Genomic DNA, 20,473 nt, shown 5'->3' with positions numbered 1-20,473 from the left:
TTTTTGTAAGCCACCCAGTGTGTTCCACTGTTCATGATCGAGTCTAAATTTATGATAGATTTTTCATTTAAATTAATTCTTTTTGGCAATGTATCAATCATATAAATTCCACACAATTTAATATCTAAAATATAAGCCCAATCTAGTACATCATAATTTGACAGTGGTCCTTGTATATTAATAATTCTCTTCATTTTCTCACTTTCTTTGGTGCTCTTCTCCTCCTCCTCCTCCTCTTCTTTGTTGTGTTTCTTCTTTGTGATGGACTTGGTGATTCAATGATTCTACCGCCTTTATACAAGGGTGCATATGGTCTTAAATAAAAACCTTGACCAGCTATGTGCTTACTTAAATGTTTAATTGCTTTTTGTCGTAAATGTGCACTTCTTTGTTCTTGTAGTGATGAATTATTTTTCCAACCTTCTCTTCTATTATTCTGCCGCCGTTTTCTTAACCTCCGTTGTACTCTGCCCCCACCAAAGGCAGCTTTAGCTTTGATCAAATTTGTAACTAAGTATGCGGCTGCTTTTTCAGTTAAACCTGTGTTTGGATTTTTAAAAACAGACCATGCTTTATCAGCCAAACGACGATCAGCCACATTTCGCGATGAATTATCACTATGCTGCGCATACGCTATATCATGCGCTTTACATGCTTCATCCAGACTATTTATTCCTTTGTCCCCCCTCCTTAATCTTTTATCTAATTTGGTGCCGGGTCCACAAAAGCGGTAGGAGGGGATATGCAACTCCAGGGGTAACGTATCGACAATTTTATTAAGGGCGGTTGATGCAAATCCGCTAAGTTTCGATAAAATACCAGTGCCAATTTTACGTCGCACTCATCGACGACGAAGGCAAGACTTTTTTGCTACCATCCTTTCAATAGCAATGTTGAAACCTGACTAAATAGAAATTAGTTAATCCCCTTAAGACCTAACCGTTGCCGGCTCCGGCTCGCTATCAAAAATATTACAAAGTTGTAATGTTGTTATTAGTAGAAAATTCGAAATACTATCACCAGACGATGGGTTTATGTTTATACAACTGTTCAATGCTGTATAATTGTTGAAAAAATTACAAATAACCTTACGTTGATCATTCATATAAGCATACCATTTGTCTAGTCCATCATCAAATAATTTTGATTTTCTATAATTCATTTGAGATTGAACACATAGTCTTATATAAGATAATATAAGTGCTTTATTATAAGCTTTTACGCTTAAATTGGCAGTACTGCTGCTGCTGTCTTTTACAGATTGATTTAATGATGAAAAATTTAACACATTTTCAACTCTAATATTGTGCAATGTACAAGTACTCAGAGTATAGTATAAGAGTAATATCATACTAATTGCGTATATTATGAATGTAACAAATACTATAATTATTTTCATTTCTTGTCCTATTGACTTGACTCCCATCGTGTCTGCTGGCAAACTAAGTTTGCAGTGTTTAGACATGCAACTGAATGCATTCATGTATGACGCGTGTGTGCAGCTATGCATGACCAGACATGTCTGAACATGTCTGTGTGAAGTCATCAACCTTTGACTATAAATAGTCATGTAGAACAATATTGTACATCAGTTGTGCACAGTTGTTGATCACACACACACACAAGGTAAGTTAAATGAATAATAAGTGCAATAATCAACATATATAATTTATTATAATATAAGAAAAATATTAGAAATTATAAATATAAATTAATTATAAATTTATAAGAAAAAGAAACTTAATCCTTTAATTCAAATTGCCACAATTTGAAAAAAAAAAAATTAAAATTTGAAATATTATTAATTTAAAATTTAAAAGTGTTCCTCTGATATATTCAGCTGAATCTACGGCCGCTGCCGCGACCGTCGATTCAGCCTTATATCAGAGGAACGACCTTCACTATGAACAACTTGCATTATTAAATTGTGGCAACCTGAATTAAACGACTGCACATTCGCACGCGTAATCTTAGTAGTAAATCTATGCGGCATGAAAGTTTCAATTTCGGCATCTTCGTTGCCCCGACGTCCTACATTTGCTACCCTAATGATAACAGCATCCTTGTTGTAGGAGCGCACAACACGCGCACCTAAAACAGGATACTGAAATGCATCGGATAAATGTTTTAACGCAATTGTACGACGCCGGGATGGATCTGAAAACCTTATCAGTCCATCGAAATCAAATTCATGCCGCATAGAGTTAGATCCTAAGATTGCACGTGGACGTCTATAAGGATGAGTGGCGGAGGTAGAGGCGGCGGCGGGGGGACATCCTTGTTGGTGTGATGATGATGTGACGGTGAAGGCAGGGGGGATTCTTGTTGTGACGGTGGGGGCGATTCTTGTGCTTGTGGCGGGGGGGATCCGGTTGAATGCAGCAGCTCAGGTGGCGGGAGGTGGTGGCGTGTATACCACAAGCTGCTGGCAATGTGACGATGAAGGGGGAGGGTGATCGAGGGCTATGCTGGAAACCTGTTGCTGGCGCTGATCTGTTTGATGAAGAGGACGGCTGTACTGCCAGAGCTTTTGTTCCTTTAGTTGGTTCTCAGCTCTGGTCAATAAATCCATTAATGAATCGTCTTCATCAAATAAATCGATGCCAGCGTGCACAATGGCGGTGTCGGGTGCAGCGTCGCTTCGCAAGAGTTCGGCCTCCAGCATAGCCATTGCCCCGTCCTCGGTCCACAACTCGTTAGTGTAAATTTCCTGTAGAAAAAATTTAAATAGTTTAGCAGCAAAAATATATTATTTTTCATTTTTCAGTTGCTGTTTGAAAATGTTGCAGCGAGCAAGAAAGCGTTGCATTCATTGTTCCAACAACAGTGACATCATCAACAGTGACAACAACAACAACAACGATAGTGATGAGAAGAAAGCGGTAAATTACTTTAAAGAAATCGATAGGCTTGACTCATTTTTTGAAGGTAATAAAAGTATTTGGCCGCATCAATATCCAAAACCGAATCATTTAGCAGAGGCCGGGTTCTACTTTTTAAAAGTTTTTGATAGAACAAAATGTGTTTTTTGCAATGTAGTTTTGGAAAATTGGGAAGTGAGTGATTATGCTATTTTTGAACATAAAAAATGGTCACCGAAGTGCGGCTTCATAAACAATTATCTTGTTGGTAATATTCGTACAATGTCAACTTTTCATATAGGTAAGAAATCACCTTGCTATGCTTTCAACGAAGCCTGTTTCAACGACCCCCACTCCTCCTACCCCTGTCACATGATCACACACCATATCACATGACCAGTCTTTGTCAGCATCCAAATCTTGTCTCAATAAGTCTGTATGACGTCATTTCTCAACTATCTTACTATAAATACCACTGCATTGATCTGCATTCGTTCAGTTTGATAGTGTCAACGGTGGAGTAAACATGGATACTTCTAAGGTGTTTAATGTGCCTATGCTCTGTGGTAATAAAATCAAGCCTACCAATGAGCGGTTTGGTTTGTGGCTTCTATCAGAAAACATGTGCAATGACAACCTTGTGACAGACATTGGAAATATTGATTACACTGGTGGGGAAGAACTGTTTGTGCAGGATGACTCAAATCTTGTGCCTATTACAGAACCTTTTTGTGACAATATAATGCTTGTGAAAATCTGTGCTTTGGATGATTGTGAGGCAATGGATAAGAGACGTTTTGTTCTAAAAAAGGATATATGTGGTGCATTCAACTTATATTTAAGAGGCAAATTCTCAAATATGGTGTCAGCTAAACATGGAGTCAAAGCAAAGCTACCTTACCTATTGGACAGTGGAAGTGATATGTCTCAAAAGATTCTACAAGTGCTTGGCAATGACAATTACAACGAAGTGAAACAAAAATACCAGGAACCAGTGGGGATACCTTACAAACTGGAGCTTGCAGATGTCCCAATTGCTACATTGATAGAAGAACTACCGAGATTATTGGAGCAGCTGAGGAAGGAGCACTTCTATCTACTAGACTTGGATATAACACAGGACTTTGCTGGAATATTCAACAAGAATGGAATGTGTGACTTTCTAACTACAAATCATTGTTTCTGCTTTCAAGGAGAATATAAAGAAGACTATAATGTGATAGTAGATAACAATAAAACTGTTGGGATTGATTGCTTGACTTGGGTTAATAGTAATGTGAGGGTAAAAATTTATAATAAGTTTGTATGCGAAATCACAAGCCCTGGTGTAAATAAGCAGTTAGGTAACCATATTGTAGACTTTATTGCCTGTCCAGATACAAGATTACGGGAAACCTTTACCTCTGATGCAGCTAAAATGCATGGTATTACACGTTTGGAAGCTACAATCTATAACTATAGTTTAACAAATAGAGACAATAGCAAAATCTTTGACCCTATTCAAGATAGCTTGTCACTCTTGAATGATAGTAGAAATTATTTCCAAAATGCCCCAATTTATTCTGTGTCCTTGGCTAAAATGTGGAGAAAACTGACAGATAATTTAAAAAATAGTTGTTGTTTGGTCTATAATGATCTTCTACAGTATGTTTACTGGGGTAATAGCAATACCAAGAAATTGACTGGAGTACAAGTAAAGCTCCCCACTGACCCACAACATAGAAATAAAATAATTTCTTTTGTTATTTCTGCATTCAGTTTCAATTTAGTACCTATAAATTATGTAGAGATTTTTGAGGATCCATCAAACAAAAATAATATCAGTTTCTCACAAAAGTGTTATATTAAGAGTGGTGAGACATATTTCTCCAAGTCAACCACAGTTTTCTCTACCATATCCAAAGTTGTTGACCTAGATGAGTTGGGCCTTGTAGCAACAGGTAACTTGATACCACAAGTCTTAAGAAAACGAGCAAACATAACTTGTAAGCTTCTCCCATACCCTGTTAAAGAGTTACAGCCCTTGTCTCCTATCACAGTGCTATCAGCCAAGAAGCATAAGCTAGAACTGGATGAAATTGATCTAAAACGGAGGAAAACTGAGTTTTTTGAAACCACACAGTCATTTAGGGCACAGCATAAGCAGCTAGAAGAGTTTGAGGAAGAAATAGAAAATTTGAGAGAGGAACTTGAGCAATATTTCCATTCACATTGGCGAAATTTTGATCTAAGTGGAGTGTACGATGTGACTGCATTTACTGTAAATAATAAAGGAAAATTTGCATATGTAGGTGTTTTAGGAGAAAAGGAAGGTTCGAAAAATGTTTACTTTGTAAAGGGGTGCCATAAAAATGTTTTTATTAATGCATACAATGCAAGAGAAGACCTTAAGAAAGAGGGTTATTTTGTAATCCCTTACACTGACAAAAAAGAAATTATTTGTCTATCAAGGGAAGAGAAAATTTGTGTAATTACAGTCAATGGTATGACAAGCTATAATGGTCATACATTTCCTAGAATAGAATCACTTAAGTTTCTGTCAGATGTATGGAAAAACTTGGAAGACACTCCCTTCACACAAAAAGAAGTGGAGCAGTATAATAACATCACAATGCTGGAAATTAAAGGGAAAGTAAAAGTAGGACAGTGTAAAAGATTAGAAGAGTTACCACAAGGTATAGAGTTAGTCATTATTGCAATAAAAGAAGTGTACAATAGAAACAAGATACGGTATATTTTACAGTTTGAGAGCCTAGAAGAATTGTATGTGTCTAACTATTGGTTAGAGGAAGAATTTGAAAAGCCAAACATAGATTTGAATTATAAAATTAGAATCAATCTAGATGTTTTTAAATATACACCCAGTAGGAATAAGGAAAGAGTTACTTTCTGTATTTGATTTGGTCATAGATATGCTTTGATGTATGTATAATAATTTAAAAATAAAGAAAGTTTTTGTGACATTGAGTGTTGACATTTACCTCTCTCCCCTTCTCCCGATTCCTCTCTCATTTTTTCTTTCCTGCTAAACGAGTGGTGGAGGAGGACAGAGGAGGAGGACAAAGGAGGAGAACGGAGGACAATTTTTGTCCTCGGAGGGGAGGATTTTTGTCCTCGGAGGGAGGATTTTTCTCCTCGGAGGGGAGGAGGAGGAGAACAGAGTACAAAGGAGGAGGAAGGAGGACATAGCAAATCAAAGGTTAGTTAGTTATTTGATTGGTGTGTGATCATGTGACAGTGGTAGGAGGAGTGGGGGTCGTTGAAACAGCCTTCGTTGAAAGCATAGCAAGGTGATTTCTTACCTATATGAATAATAGTGTATGTCTTGTTCAACATTTAGTATGTCACTAATTGTGGCCGCCGCCGCTGCGTGTTTTGATGACATATTTCCAATTCACTTCAAAACCAAGCTTTTCTAAAAACCTTGCTCGATTATGTGTTATCAGTTTCACAGACTGATAAGTACTAACTGGTGTCGGCAATTGTTGCTGCATGCTAAAAGCAGCCCTACTAGCACCGCCACTCCACTCCCTCCTACTTGCCGCACCTGGAAAGCGAGAGTGCGTGTAAAGGTGACGGAGGGGAGTCAACATCATGATGCGGCGGAGGGGAGACGAAGTCAACAGAAGGAATGTGTAAAGGTGAGAGGAGGCGCGGCGGAGGGGAGAACGAGTCAACAGAAGGAATGTGTAAAAGTGGGGCACTTCCTGGGTAGGGGAACCTCTTCCTATTGGTTGGGGCGGGGACTTTGGTGGGGGACAAAATGGCCGACACTAGGGAAGGGGGGTGGAGGGGCCGCCATTTTTACCACGCCCCCTCGCTTCCTATTGGATGGGGGCGTGGTCAAAATGGTGGACAGGGGGGGCGTGGCCATGCCCCTCGATTCCTATTGGCTGGGGGCGTGGCCAAAATGGCGGACTAGGGCAGGGGGGTGGAGGGGGAGGCCACACCCCTCGATTTCTATAGTCTGCCATTTTGGCCACGCCCCCAGCCAATAGGAAGCGAGGGGGCGTGGTCAAAATGGTGGCCCCTCCACCCCCCTTCCCTAGTGTCGGCCATTTTGTCCCCCACCAAAGTCCCCGCCCCAACCAATAGGAAGAGGTTCCCCTACCCAGGAAGTGCCCCCGACGGCCATCTTTGTTGTAGCAGGTGTTTGCAACTGTCATCTGTCATCCCCCACCAAAGTCCCAACCAATAGGTTCCCCAGCCCCCGACAGCCATCTTTGTTGTAGCAGGTGTTTGCAACTGACATCTGCCCCAGTTAACACCTGCTTCAGCAATTAAGTGGTGCCAATTAGCATATTAAAAATATCCCCACATTTAAAATCTTTAAAATCACAGATATCTAAACTCTCAAACTACACTACTAGCGCTAAACTCTCAAACTACACTACTAGCGCTCAAAGTTTGGTGCAAATTAAACTACAATAATATGTTCCTTGTTTTCCTCCACCACAGGAAGAATGAAAAAAATTACATTTCATATTTGTTCGTATGAGATGTCATTTTCCCCACACTATGCTGTAAAAGGAATGGTGGCGCTTTTTTTAATGTGCTTTCCCCATATTGAGAAAACTCTAATTGAATGTCGCTATAATAGGATGTATATAGATAGGCTAATCTATTCTACATACTACTATAGTTATTCATTACAAAGTGTTAATCAACATTAGGCCTATTGCACAACAATATAGTGCATAATATGTTCCTTTTTTCCTCCACCACAGGAAGAATGAAAAAAATTACATTTCATATTTGTAGTATGAGATGTCATTTTCCCCACACTATGCTGTAAAAGGAATGGTGGTGCTTTTTTTAATGTGCTATCCCCATATTGAGAAAACTCTAATTGAATGTCACTATAATAGGATGTATATAGATAGGCTAATCTATTCTACATACTACTATAGTTATTCATTACAAAGTATTAATCAACATTAGGCCTATTGCACAATCAATGATGGGAATGGGTTGTTTTTTTTATTTTTTTTTTATTTTTTTCTATTTCATATATTCTTTTCTTCTTCTAGAAGAACAAGAGGCGATTTACCTTCTCGCTGTACACACTTCAGATAGAGTTTTTGTTTGTTGAAATCCTCAAGTGTTTGAAGATTCAATACACTCAGAAATTTCTCAGGTAAGTAAACTTCGCAATAATAGTCACCATAGCTGTCATGATCGTATAACCTCATTATGATTCGCTGTCCCTGCTGTGTTCTCACCAATCTAGCGTGTACAACACGGTACCACGAATCATGGTCAAGATCTTTGAGTGAGACCGTTGGATATTCAGTTTTCGAAATATAATTGAATGACTTCATACTAAAAAGTCTATCATTTCCAGTGCTGGTGTTGCTTCTCTGATGATGGTGATCCATAATAAAAGCTCACCGCGCGCGCGTTCGAGTGCAAGAGTAACAAGCTATGCTTGCTTCAATGTGTGTTGTCGGTTAAAGACTGACCGCACACAAACCTGTTAAGCCGACAGTCCCCCACAACCGCCTCCTTTACACATTCCGTTTCCTGTCGACTCCTTCCACTGTCACTTTTACACATTCCTTCTGTTGACTCGTTCTCCCCTCCGCCGCGCCTCCTCTCACCTTTACACATTCCTTCTGTTGACTTCGTCTCCCCTCCGCCGCATCATGATGTTGACTCCCCTCCGTCACCTTTACACGCACTCTCGCTTTCCAGGTGCGGCAAGTAGGAGGGAGTGGAGTGGCGGTGCTAGTAGGGCTGCTTTTAGCATGCAGCAACAATTGCCGACACCAGTTAGTACTTATCAGTCCATGAAACTGATAACACATAATCGAGCAAGGTTTTTAGAAAAGCTTGGTTTTGAAGTGAATTGGAAATATGTCATCAAAACACGCGGCGGCGGCGGCCACAATTAGTGACATACTAAATGTTGAACAAGACATACACTATTATTCATATAGGTAAGAAATCACCTTGCTATGCTTTCAACGAAGGCTGTTTCAACGACCCCCACTCCTCCTACCACTGTCACATGATCACACACCAATCAAATAACTAACTAACCTTTGATTTGCTATGTCCTCCTTCCTCCTCCTTTGTACTCTGTTCTCCTCCTCCTCCCCTCCGAGGAGAAAAATCCTCCCTCTGAGGACAAAAATCCTCCCCTCCGAGGACAAAAATTGTCCTCCGTTCTCCTCCTTTGTCCTCCTCCTCTGTCCTCCTCCACCACTCGTTTAGCAGGAAAGAAAAAATGAGAGAGGAATCGGGAGAAGGGGAGAGAGGTAAATGTCAACACTCAATGTCACAATAACTTTCTTTATTTTTAAATTATTATACATACATCAAAGCATATCTATGACCAAATCAAATACAGAAAGTAACTCTTTCCTTATTCCTACTGGGTGTATATTTAAAAACATCTAGCTTGATTCTAATTTTATAATTCAAATCTATGTTTGGCTTTTCAAATTCTTCCTCTAACCAATAGTTAGACACATACAATTCTTCTAGGCTCTCAAACTGTAAAATAAACCGTATCTTGTTTCTATTGTACACTTCTTTTATTGCAATAATGACTAACTCTATACCTTGTGGTAACTCTTCTAATCTTTTACACTGTCCTACTTTTACTTTCCCTTTAATTTCCAGCATTGTGATGTTATTATACTGCTCCACTTCTTTTTGTGTGAAGGGAGTGTCTTCCAAGTTTTTCCATACATCTGACAGAAACTTAAGTGATTCTATTCTAGGAAATGTATGACCATTATAGCTTGTCATACCATTGACTGTAATTACACAAATTTTCTCTTCCCTTGGTAGACAAATAATTTCTTTTTTGTCAGTGTAAGGGATTACAAAATAACCCTCTTTCTTAAGGTCTTCTCTTGCATTGTATGCATTAATAAAAACATTTTTATTGCACCCCTTTACAAAGTAAACATTTTTCGAACCTTCCTTTTCTCCTAAAACACCTACATATGCAAATTTTCCTTTATTATTTACAGTAAATGCAGTCACATCGTACACTCCACTTAGATCAAAATTTCGCCAATGTGAATGAGTAGTGGTGTTTTGAGAGAGCTGCCTATCCAATAGAAATCGAGGGGTGTGGCCTCCCCCTCCACCCCCCCTGCCACAGTCGGCCATTTTGGCCCCGCCCCCAGCCAATAGGAATCAAGGGGCGTGGCCACGCCCCCCTCCACCCCCCCTGCCCTAGTCAGCCATTTTGACCCCGCCCCCCTCCACCCCCCCTGCCCTAGTCAGCCATTTTGGCCACGCCCCCAGCCAATAGGAATCAAGGGGCATGGCCACGCCCCCTGCACCCCCCCTGCCCTAGTCAGCCATTTTGACCCCGCCCCCCTCCGCCCCCCAGCCCTAGTCGGCCATTTTGGCCCCGCCCCCAGCCAATAGGAAGCAAGGGGCGTGTTCAAAATGGCGTCCCCCTTCCCTAGTGCCCCCACCACCCCAACCAATAGGAAGAGGCCATTGTAGCAGGTGTCCATCTGTCATCTCCCACCCCCAACCAAGAGGTTCCCCAGGAAGTGCCCCCAGCGGCGGCCATCTTTGTTGTAGCAGGTGTTAACTGACATCTGCTGCCCCAGTTAACACCTGCTTAATTTGCATATTAAAAATATCCCCACATTTAAAATCTTTAAACTCTCAAACTACACTACTAGCACTAAACTCTCAAACTACACTACTAGCGCACAAAGTTTGGTGCAAATTAAACTACAATAATATGTTCCTTGTTTTCCTCCACCACAGGAAGAATGAAAAAAATTACATTTCATAATTGTTCGTATGAGATGTCATTTTCCCCACACTATGCTGTAAAAGGAATGGTGGCGCTTTTTTTAATGTGCTTTCCCCATATTGAGAAAACTCTAATTGAATGTTGCTATAATAGGATGTATATAGATAGGCTAATCTATTCTACATACTACTATAGTTATTCATTACAAAGTGTTAATCAACATTAGGCCTATTGCACAACAATGTAGTGCATGTTCCTTTTTTCCTCCACCACAGGAAGAATGAAAAAAATTACATTTCATATTTGTTTGTATGAGATGTCATTTTCCCCACACTATGCTGTAAAAGGAATGGTGGCGCTTTTTTTAATGTGCTTTCCCCATATTGAGAAAACTCTAATTGAATGTTGCTATAATAGGATGTAGAATAGATAGGCTTATCTATTCTACATACTACTATAGTTATTCATTACAAAGTGTTAATCAACATTAGGCCTATTGCACAACAATATAGTGCATGTTCCTTTTTTCCACCACCACAGGAAGAATGAAAAAAATTACATTTCATGAGAATTGTTATTTTTCCCACACTATGCTGTAAAAGGAATGGTGGCGCTTTTTTTAATGTGCTATCCCCATATTGAGAAAACTCTAATTGAATGTCACTTAGTTATTCAATACAAAGTATTAATCAACATTAGGCCTATTGCACAATCAATGATGGGAATGGGTTTTTTTTTTTTTTATTTTTTTTTTTATATATTCCTTTCTTCTTCTAGAAGAACAAGAGGCGATTTACCTTCTTGTTGTACACACTTCAGATAGAGTTTTTGTTTGTTGAAATCCTCAAGTGTTTGAAGATTCAATACACTCAGAAATTTCTCAGGTAAGTAAACTTCGCAATAATAGTCACCATTGCTGTCATGATCGTATAACCTCATTATGATTCGCTGACCCTGTTGTGTTCTCACCAATCTAGCGTGTACAACACGGTACCACGAATCATGGTCAAGATCTTTGAGTGAGACCGTTGGATATTCAGTTTTCGAAATATAATTGAATGACTTCATACTAAAAAGTCTATCATTTCCAGTGTTGCTTCTCTGCAGATGGTGTTCCATAATAATAATAATAATAAGAAAAGCTTACCACGATCGAGTGCAAGAATAACAAAGCAGCTATATGCTTGCGTGGGTTGTCGGTTGAAGACTGAGCAAACCTGTTAAGCCATCAGCCCCCCACAACCCATTCCGTTTCCTGTCGACTCCTTCCACATTCCTTCTGTTGACTCGTTCTCCCCTCCGCCTCCTCACACCTTTCCTTCTGTTGACTTCCCGCCATTCACCTTTACACCTTTCTACCTTCTTCTTCTTCTTCTTTACATGTAGCCGCATTCCTTTCTTCTCACCTCTTCTTTACAGCAGCTAGTCACTTCTTCTTCTTTACATGTAGGCGCATTCCTTTCTTCTCCCACCTCTTCTTTACAGCTAGTCACCGCATCTTCTTCTCCTCCTCCTCTGTTCACCTCTAGCGATCTTAAAATTTCTTCTTCAATTCTTATTAGCTTGTTTACATTCAAACTAAAGGGTCTGTAATAAGCTAAGTAATCACTGATATCGTTAATATTAACTGTATTTAGAAATATTGCTTTCAATTGTCTAGCAATACTACTGTTTTTTGTCTCTATTGCTTTTTGACACAAATCATACCATTCAATGTAGTTTTGTAATTTAATTTCTAAACATTCTGGCGCATAAGACCAAGTTTGTGGATTCATTATAGCTCTTCAATCTGCTGCTACCGAAGGTACTCTAAATGAGTGGTACTAGAACAGTGAAATTTATTGCTTTTCGCTTCTCCCTTCCACCTACATTTTCGCTACAGGTCAGACTGCATACTCTCACTTTATGCGAAATCAAATCAAATCCACAATAAACACATAGTATGCTTTCCCCATCAAAATAAAAACCTTGTCGGGCATAGTTGCGTTTTCGTTGTTTAGTTAACAGCTTACAATGTTTCATACTTTCCATTCTATTATTTTCGCATGTATAATCGATATCAGCAGCATTACGATTCAATGAACTCATATTTTTTGTAGGCATTGAAGCAGCAGCACTATTCTCCTTTGTTTGCTTGTTACACATCAAGATTGTCAAATAATGATACGCACTGAACAACGCACAGCGGCCATTGGACGATTTGTTATGAATTTTGCATACACTAAAACACCAAGAATTTTCAAACATTGTATAGTCTGGTTTTTGAATATCCTCCGGCATAGTAAGCACATTGTCGTGTAACCTTTTCAAAAACTGTGTTTTTTCTCTTCCCTTTGTATAGATTGTGGTATAATTTTGCAAATATGAAGCAAGCAGCGCGTCAGTGTAAATTAAGTCGCCTTGGTCCCATCTAATTTTATGATAGTTATGTTCAAGCCAGCTGACATCACGGTACATTTTTCTACTCAGTAATGTTTTCGGAAATGGTGATTTAAAGTGTAGCACAACATGACGTAGTTTGTAATCGATTATGGCTACCTCTTTAATAATGATAAAATTATCATCACTTTTGAAAAAATGAAACTCGACTACAGCAAAATCAATGTCATCATTTTTCCTGTCGCATTCTTCTTTACTCTTCTCCTCCTCCTCCTTAATTCTTGCTGCCTCCTTCTCCAATTCTTCTTCTTTATCCAAGTCGCATTGTATGCCAAAGTCTCGAAATTTTGTTGATACTTGCTCATCATCGTCCATTTTCTGTTGTCCGTCGGTGCATGCACACATTCTATGTACAAATGCATCAAATTTTGCTTTTGTCAATGATGACAATGATGATAATGATGATAACGACGACGACGACGACGACGACTGAGGAATATCTATGTTATTATTCAAGCTATTAGAACACATTACAACTGAACACTGATGTAATTACTGTTCATACACGCACTTTTATATACCCCCCTCCTCCTTCGTCATGCATAGCTCGCTCTTGCGTCAAATTACTGTACTTCACGAACTAATGCGCTCAATGGTTTGTATTCTACTAATGTGTCACTTATCAAAATACAATATGCAGTCGTTAAATTTGGCACATTTTCTGTAAACTCCATTTCCAATCGAATGTCTGTTGACGATGTTAAATGATCAGCTTGATGTGAACAATCTAGTACAATTATTGGACAGCAATCAGTAAAAGTTTTATAATCTACAACTGTACCATAATCAGTATGAAGTCCTAAATTATAATAGCTGGGCGCAAATTCAATAAACATTTTGTACAAAAGTTGTTTGTTTCCATTTATACGATCATACGGCAGATATTCACTATTCAGGAAAAGTTTAACATCATGCAATTTGCACATATCAAATTTCGACATTGACTTTCCCATTACATTTTTCCTGTTTGTCTGAAATGCTAATATTACAAATCGCGGTGTATCAGCTTTTGAAGCCGTCTTTATAGTCCAAATCGTGCTAACACTGTTCGGCAGCTGAGGATATTCGTGGATATCCCATTTTCTGAATGCAATTTTCAATGGCCTATCCTGATCAACAATTTTCAGAAATTTCAATCTTAAATGATCATCTACATGAATATAGGGCACTTTCCAAAGCAATTTTGTTATTTCCAATGACATTGATGTTGCTTGCGGCGACTGAATACAATTAATATCTGTTGCGGATCTCAAAAGCACAAGCTCTTGTCTCATATTCAAAATTACATGTTGAAAATCTTCGAAAAATGGCAGAAGTAATTTTAACGGTACGCAATAAGCAAAAGTATTATTAGTTAGTGTTGATGCACTATCAGTGAAACCTGCTAAATCATATGTATTTTTATTGTTTAGTTGTTTCACTAAATATGATTTAATAGTAGAAGTAATACCTACTAGTCGACTCTTTGCAACGACTGTACCTGCCAACTCAAATCGTATCTCATCAAACATATGTGCTACTGCATTTGAACTGAGCGTATATGCAGCCTCGACCGGCGGATCATCAGGTTTGTCTTTTGCCGGCGGTTTTGTACATGTAATTTTTCCCTCAACAATAAGAAAAGATTTTGCAACTAATGAAATAAGGTCATGAGACGATTTCGACAAACGTATTTCATCATTGTTATTAAATTTCAAATTACCATACGGCGCATGCGTATGATAATCAAATTTTGTTATATCTGAATAATAGTGTATGTCTTGTTCAACATTTAGTATGTCACTAATTGCGGCCGCCGCGTGTTTTGACGACATATTTCCAATTCACTTTAAAACCAAGCTTTTCTAAAAACCTTGCTCGATTATGTGTTATCAGTTTCACGGACTGATAAGTACTAACCGGTTGCTGCATGCTAAAAGCAGACCTACCGCCACCGCCACCACTCCGCACCCTCCTTGCGCCTAGGTTGTTATACACAACAAAACCCATTCTGTAGCGCTTCTCTCGCTTGTGTTGTTTGCGTGACTAATGCTCACATCATTCTAACACAATCCATCACCGCCTCTCTCTCTCTATTCCTTCTTTCTAATGTGTACTCTTATTGTTATACTATCGCCGCGGAAATCAACTAGTTTACCATTCTGATCAACTACTTGAATTACAATAGATTGAATTCTGTGCGTGTTTAATGGAAAGTAAATAATTGGCGATGGTGATTCATTTATTAGAAAACCAGGTGCAACCTTTGGTAGGAATTCGAAAATTGTATGAACCTCTTGCCCATTTCGATAACTGCCGCATGCAATATTACAAGTAACCTGGAACGATGTTATATTTGTAATGGATACTAAACGTTTAGAATAATGCCATTTATTTGCTGCAAGAATTTCTCTATCAAAACCGAGTATATCGGCTAGTGATGTGTTCATTGTTAAATCAACATCTTTATCCGCTTTCAATTCACATAGCATTGTTGTATTATTTCCTTGTATAATTAGATTTGAACTATCAACGTTCAATTTTCTCTTTATTTCATTTATTATACGATCAATTTCGTAGGAGCCTGTATCCAAATCAATCAAGCTATCACCATACTTAAAAGATGAGTTGACATTTTTAATTATATTCGGTACACTATTGTATGTCCATAAATTAATCAAACCAATTTCATATTGATAGCGTGCGTCTAGCTCTAGTACAGTGGGAAGTACTTCAATTAAACAACTGCTGCTGCTGCTACGGTCTTTAGATGATAATGTTATTACAACCATTGCTAAAGTTTTACCACCACCTTCTTTCATACACATCTACAAGTGAACTGTCTGCTATAACGCATCTGCAAGAAATAAAAGACAAAAATGACCGCATACATTACTATTTAGTGTTTGTAATTGATCATAATTGAAATAAATTTCAACATTTGGTTGTTGTTTGAAATAGTTTATCAATTGTATGGGCGGCTGTAAATTACCAATTGGATCGAAATAATATACTTTTTGTGCATGTTTTTTGTATGCCACCCAGTGTGTACCACTGTTCATGATCGAGTCTAAATTTATGATCGATTTTTCATTTAAATTAATTCTTTTTGGCAATGTATCAATCATATAAATACCACGCAATTTAATATCTAAAATATCAGCCCAATCTTGTAGATCATAATTTGACAGTGGTCCTTGTATATTAATCTTCATTTTTTCTTTGGCGCTCTCCTCCTCTTCTTCTTTGTTGTCCTTCTTCTTCTTTGTGAAGGTGTTTCAATGATTCTACCGCCTTTATACAAGGGTGCATATGGTCTTAAATAAAAACCTTGACCAGCTATGTGCTTACTTAAATGTTTAATTGCTTTTTGTCGTAAATGTGCACTTCTTTGTTCTTGTAGTGATGAATTATTTTTCCAACCTTCTCTCCGCCGCCGCCGCCCCCGTTGTACTCTACCCCCGCCAAAGGCAGCTTTAGCTTTGATCAAATTTGTAACTAAGTATGCGGCTGCTTTTTCAGTTAAACCTGTGTTTGGATTTTTAAAAACAGACCATGCTTTATCAGCCAAACGACGATCGGCCACATTTCGCGACGAATTATCACTATTCTGCGCATACGCTATATCATGCTCTTTACATGCTTCATCCAGACTATTTATTCCTTTATCCCCCCTCCTTAATCTTTTATCTAATTTGGTGCCGGGTCCGCAAAAGCGGTAGGAGGGGATATGCAACTCTAGGGGTAATGTATCGACAATTTTATTAAGGGCGGTTGATGCAAATCCGCTAAGTTTCGATAAAATACCAGTACCAATTTTACGTCGCACTCGTCGACGACGACGACAAGTCTTTTTTGCTACCATCCTTTCAATAGCAATGTTGAAACCTGACTAAATAGAAATTAGTTAATCCCCTTAAGACCTGCTGTCGGCTCCGGCTCACTATCAAAAATATTACAAAGTTGTAATGTTGTTATTAGTAGAAAATTCGAAATACTATCACCAGACGATGGGTTTATGTTTATACAACTGTTCAATGCTGTATAATTGTTAAAAAAATTACAAATAACCTTACGTTGATCATTCATATAAGCATACCATTTGTCTAGTCCATCATCAAATAATTTCGATGTTTTATAATTCATTTGAGATTGAACACATAGTTTTATATAAGATAATATATGTGCTTTATTATAAGCTTTTACGCTTAAATTGGCAGTACTGCTGCTGCTGCTGTCTTTTACAGTTTGGTTTAATGATGAAAAATTTAACACATTTTCAACTCTAATATTGTGCAATGTACAAGTACTCAGTGTATAGTATAAGAGTAATATCATACTAATTGTGTATATTATGAATGTAACAAATAGTATGATTATTTTCATTTCTTGTCCTATTGACTTGACTCCCATCGTGTCTGCCGGCAAACTAAGTTTGCAGTGACATGCAACTGAACGCATGACGCATGTGTGCAGCTATGCATGACCAGACATGTCTGAACATGTCCATGAGTCATCAACCTTTGACTATAAATAGTCATGCAGAACAATGTTTGTACATCAGTTGTGCACAGTTGTTGATCACACAAGGTAAGTTAAATGAAGTGCAATAATCAACATATATATATAATTTATTATAAGAAAAAGAAATTTATAAGAAACCTAATCCTTTAATTCAAATTGCCACAATTTAAAAAAAAAAAAAAAAAAAAAAAAAAATTTAAAATTTTAAATATTATTAATTTAAAAATGTTCCTCTGATCAGCTGAATCTACGGCCGCTGTCGCGACCGTCGATTCAGCCTTATATCAGAGGAACGACCTTCGCTGTGTACAACCTGCATTATTAAATTGTGGCAACCTGAATTAAATGACTGTACATTCGCACGCGTAATCTTAGCAGTAAATCTATGCGGCATGAATGTTTCAATTTCGGCATCTTCGTTGCCCCGACGTCCTACATTTGCTACCCTAATGATAACAGCATCCTTGTTGAAGGAGCGCACAATACGCGCACCTAAAACAGGATACTGAAATGCATCGGATAAATGTTTTAACGCAATTGTACGACGTCGGGATGGGTCTGAAAATCTTATCAGCCCATCGAAATCGAATTCATGACGTATAGAGTTAGATGCTAAGATTGCGCGTGGACGACTATAAGGATGAGCTTGCTGGTGTGATGTGAAGGCGGGGGGGATTGTGGTGGTGGTGGCGGGGGGTATCCGTGATGTGAAGGCGGGTGAGATTCTTGTTGTGGGGGCGGGGGGTATCCGGACTTGTGATGTGACGGCGGGGGAGATTCTTGTTGTGGGGGGTATCCGTTGGTGTGATGCGAAGGCGGGGGGCATCGCAGCAGCTCGGGTGGCGGGTGGTGGCGACGTGTATACCACAAGCTGCTGGCAATGCGGCGATGAAGGGGGAGGCTGATCGGCGCTGGAAACCTGTTGCTGACCCGTTTGATGAAGTGGATACTGCCAGAGGTTTTGCTGCTTTAGTTGTCTTTCAGCTCTGGTCAACAGATCCAATAATGATTCATCTTCGTCAAACAGGTTGGCAGGTGCGGTGTCGCTTCGCAATAGTTCAGCCTCCAGCATAGCCATTGCCCCGTCCTCGGTCCACAACTCGTTAGTGTAAATGTCCTGTAAATCAAGCAAAAATATATAGTTTTTTTTTTTTGTTTTCAGTTGGTGATTGAAAATGTTGCCGCGAGCAAGAAAGCGTTGCATTCATTGTTCCAACAACAACAGTGACGTCATCAACAGTGACGATAGTGATGAGAAGAAAGCGGTAAATTACTTTAAAGAAATCGATAGGCTTGACTCATTTTTTAAAGGTAATAAAACTATTTGGCCGCATCAATATCCAAAACCGAATCATTTAGCAGAGGCTGGCTTCTACTTTTTAAAAGTTTTCGATAGAACAAAATGTGTTTTTTGCAATGTAGTTTTGGAAAATTGGGAAGTGAGTGATTATGCTATTCTTGAACATAAAAAATGGTCGCCAAAGTGTGGCTTCATAAACAATTATCTTGTTGGTAATATTCGTACAACTTCAACTTTTCAGAAAAACCCAGACTACAATGAACAATACGAACGTGAAAATTCATTTATGAAAATGGAATGTTTGCCGAAAAATTTCAAACAGTTAGCAAGTGAGGGATTTTATTACGGTATTGATTTTTCAAATTCGAATGGATTTGGTCTTATTTGCAGTGGTTGTCGTATGTGGGCAGACACATCGATCAATAAATACCAATTGAGGGATTTACACATACAATCATCGCCAAATTGTGATTTTGTTAAAAAAAGTCGTGAAGAAGAAGAAGAAGAAGAAGAAGAAGAAGAAGATAAAGACATAACCTATTAGCAGTGTGTGCGATAAGTATTCCAGTTTTAATTAGCAGTTAAGTGTGAAGAACAATAAAGAGTGGGCTAATCAGTTTTAGGGTACATTAGAAGAACATTATTTAGAAGTATTCAGTTGAAAAAACTAACAGTGAAGTGTGAACAACAACAACAAAGACAATAAAGAGTGAGCTAATCAGTTTTAGGAGCACATTAGTAGTATTCAAAAGACTGATAACATTAGTTTGTATGAGAAGAAAACTGACAACAAACAGAAAACTACTGTTGGATTAGAAGAATGTATTTCAAGTGAGTTGAGTAAATGGAAAATAAACTTACATTGGTTCCGCTGTTGTTTGGCGCTGCCATAGGCGAGGATTGATCTGATGACATCGTTGGAGTTTCAAACTGATACTAACAGAAGGACGCAGTTTTTCGTCATTATATATTATCAACTTGATGAATATAGATGGTAAGAAGTTGAAAGAAAGTATATCTGTTTTGTGCATATGTTGTATGCGAAATTTAGTGCAGATGTGCGGAACACTGATAAGGAAACGTTTGCAAATTTCTTAAGGAACGGTCAAAATGTGTGTGTGCACCTTGCATGACTCTGTAACGGACCTAACATCTGCTAGCCGAGTGAAAGATATTAATTTATTCATTGTGCAGTGCACATGCATACTTATATAATTATTGCAACCCCCACATGTTCTGCGTGATAACAAACTGACAGTTGATGGTACCGAGCGGCGCAAAATTATAAAAGCATCGAGCGACATGATATTGCTTGCATTCGATTATAGTGCGACGTTTCATGCACAGTGCAAATGGACAAGCAACAATCCGATAAAGCAGCGACTGCGCCAACAAGCGAAGAAGCAGTCACACCATCAAACAACACGTAAGTATAATAACTTTTTAAATTAATTATAAACTGTAAAAAATTAGCAACAAGTTTTGCAAGTGTTTTCATCGACTGATTGAAAAACAAATATGATTAAAATGTTATACTCTAACAATCAAACTGAAAAAAGCGACAGTAAACAATTTGACTACTTTGAAAACAATTGTCTAACAACTGCAAACGTCGACTGAGGAGGTAATAATAATTGT

At 38.4% G+C, this 20,473-nt stretch overlaps 1 protein-coding gene across 2 annotated transcripts; it reads right to left on the bottom strand.

Moving 5' to 3' along the window:
• Positions 1-280: 280 nt before the first annotated feature.
• LOC111060978 lies at positions 281-20,220 on the bottom strand. Of its 2 annotated transcripts, none has more exons than XM_039441585.1 (2): positions 16,435-20,220; positions 281-420 (listed from the first exon to the last, which is right to left on the bottom strand). In XM_039441585.1, exon 1 carries the CDS (start codon positions 18,737-18,739, stop codon positions 17,783-17,785), a length of 957 nt encoding a protein of 318 aa, XP_039297519.1. In that variant the 5' UTR covers positions 18,740-20,220; the 3' UTR covers positions 281-420; positions 16,435-17,782. The 2 variants fall into 2 exon arrangements, with proteins under 2 accessions (XP_039297519.1, XP_039297520.1); XM_039441586.1 differs by lacking the exon at positions 281-420 and adding an exon at positions 863-935 and having other exon boundaries at positions 16,935-20,220.
• Positions 20,221-20,473: the final 253 nt, after the last annotated feature.

Source organism: Nilaparvata lugens, chromosome X (assembly GCF_014356525.2).
Source record: "Nilaparvata lugens isolate BPH chromosome X, ASM1435652v1, whole genome shotgun sequence".
Classification (NCBI taxonomy): domain Eukaryota; kingdom Metazoa; phylum Arthropoda; class Insecta; order Hemiptera; family Delphacidae; genus Nilaparvata; species Nilaparvata lugens.
This window is presented reverse-complemented; position numbering and strand designations above follow the sequence as displayed.

What these genes read in the sequence shown, in the direction of transcription:
- LOC111060978 (XM_039441585.1), bottom strand. Translation starts at nt 18,739, where the DNA reads ATGCAACGCTTTCTTGCTCGCGGCAACATTTTCAATCACCAACTGAAA.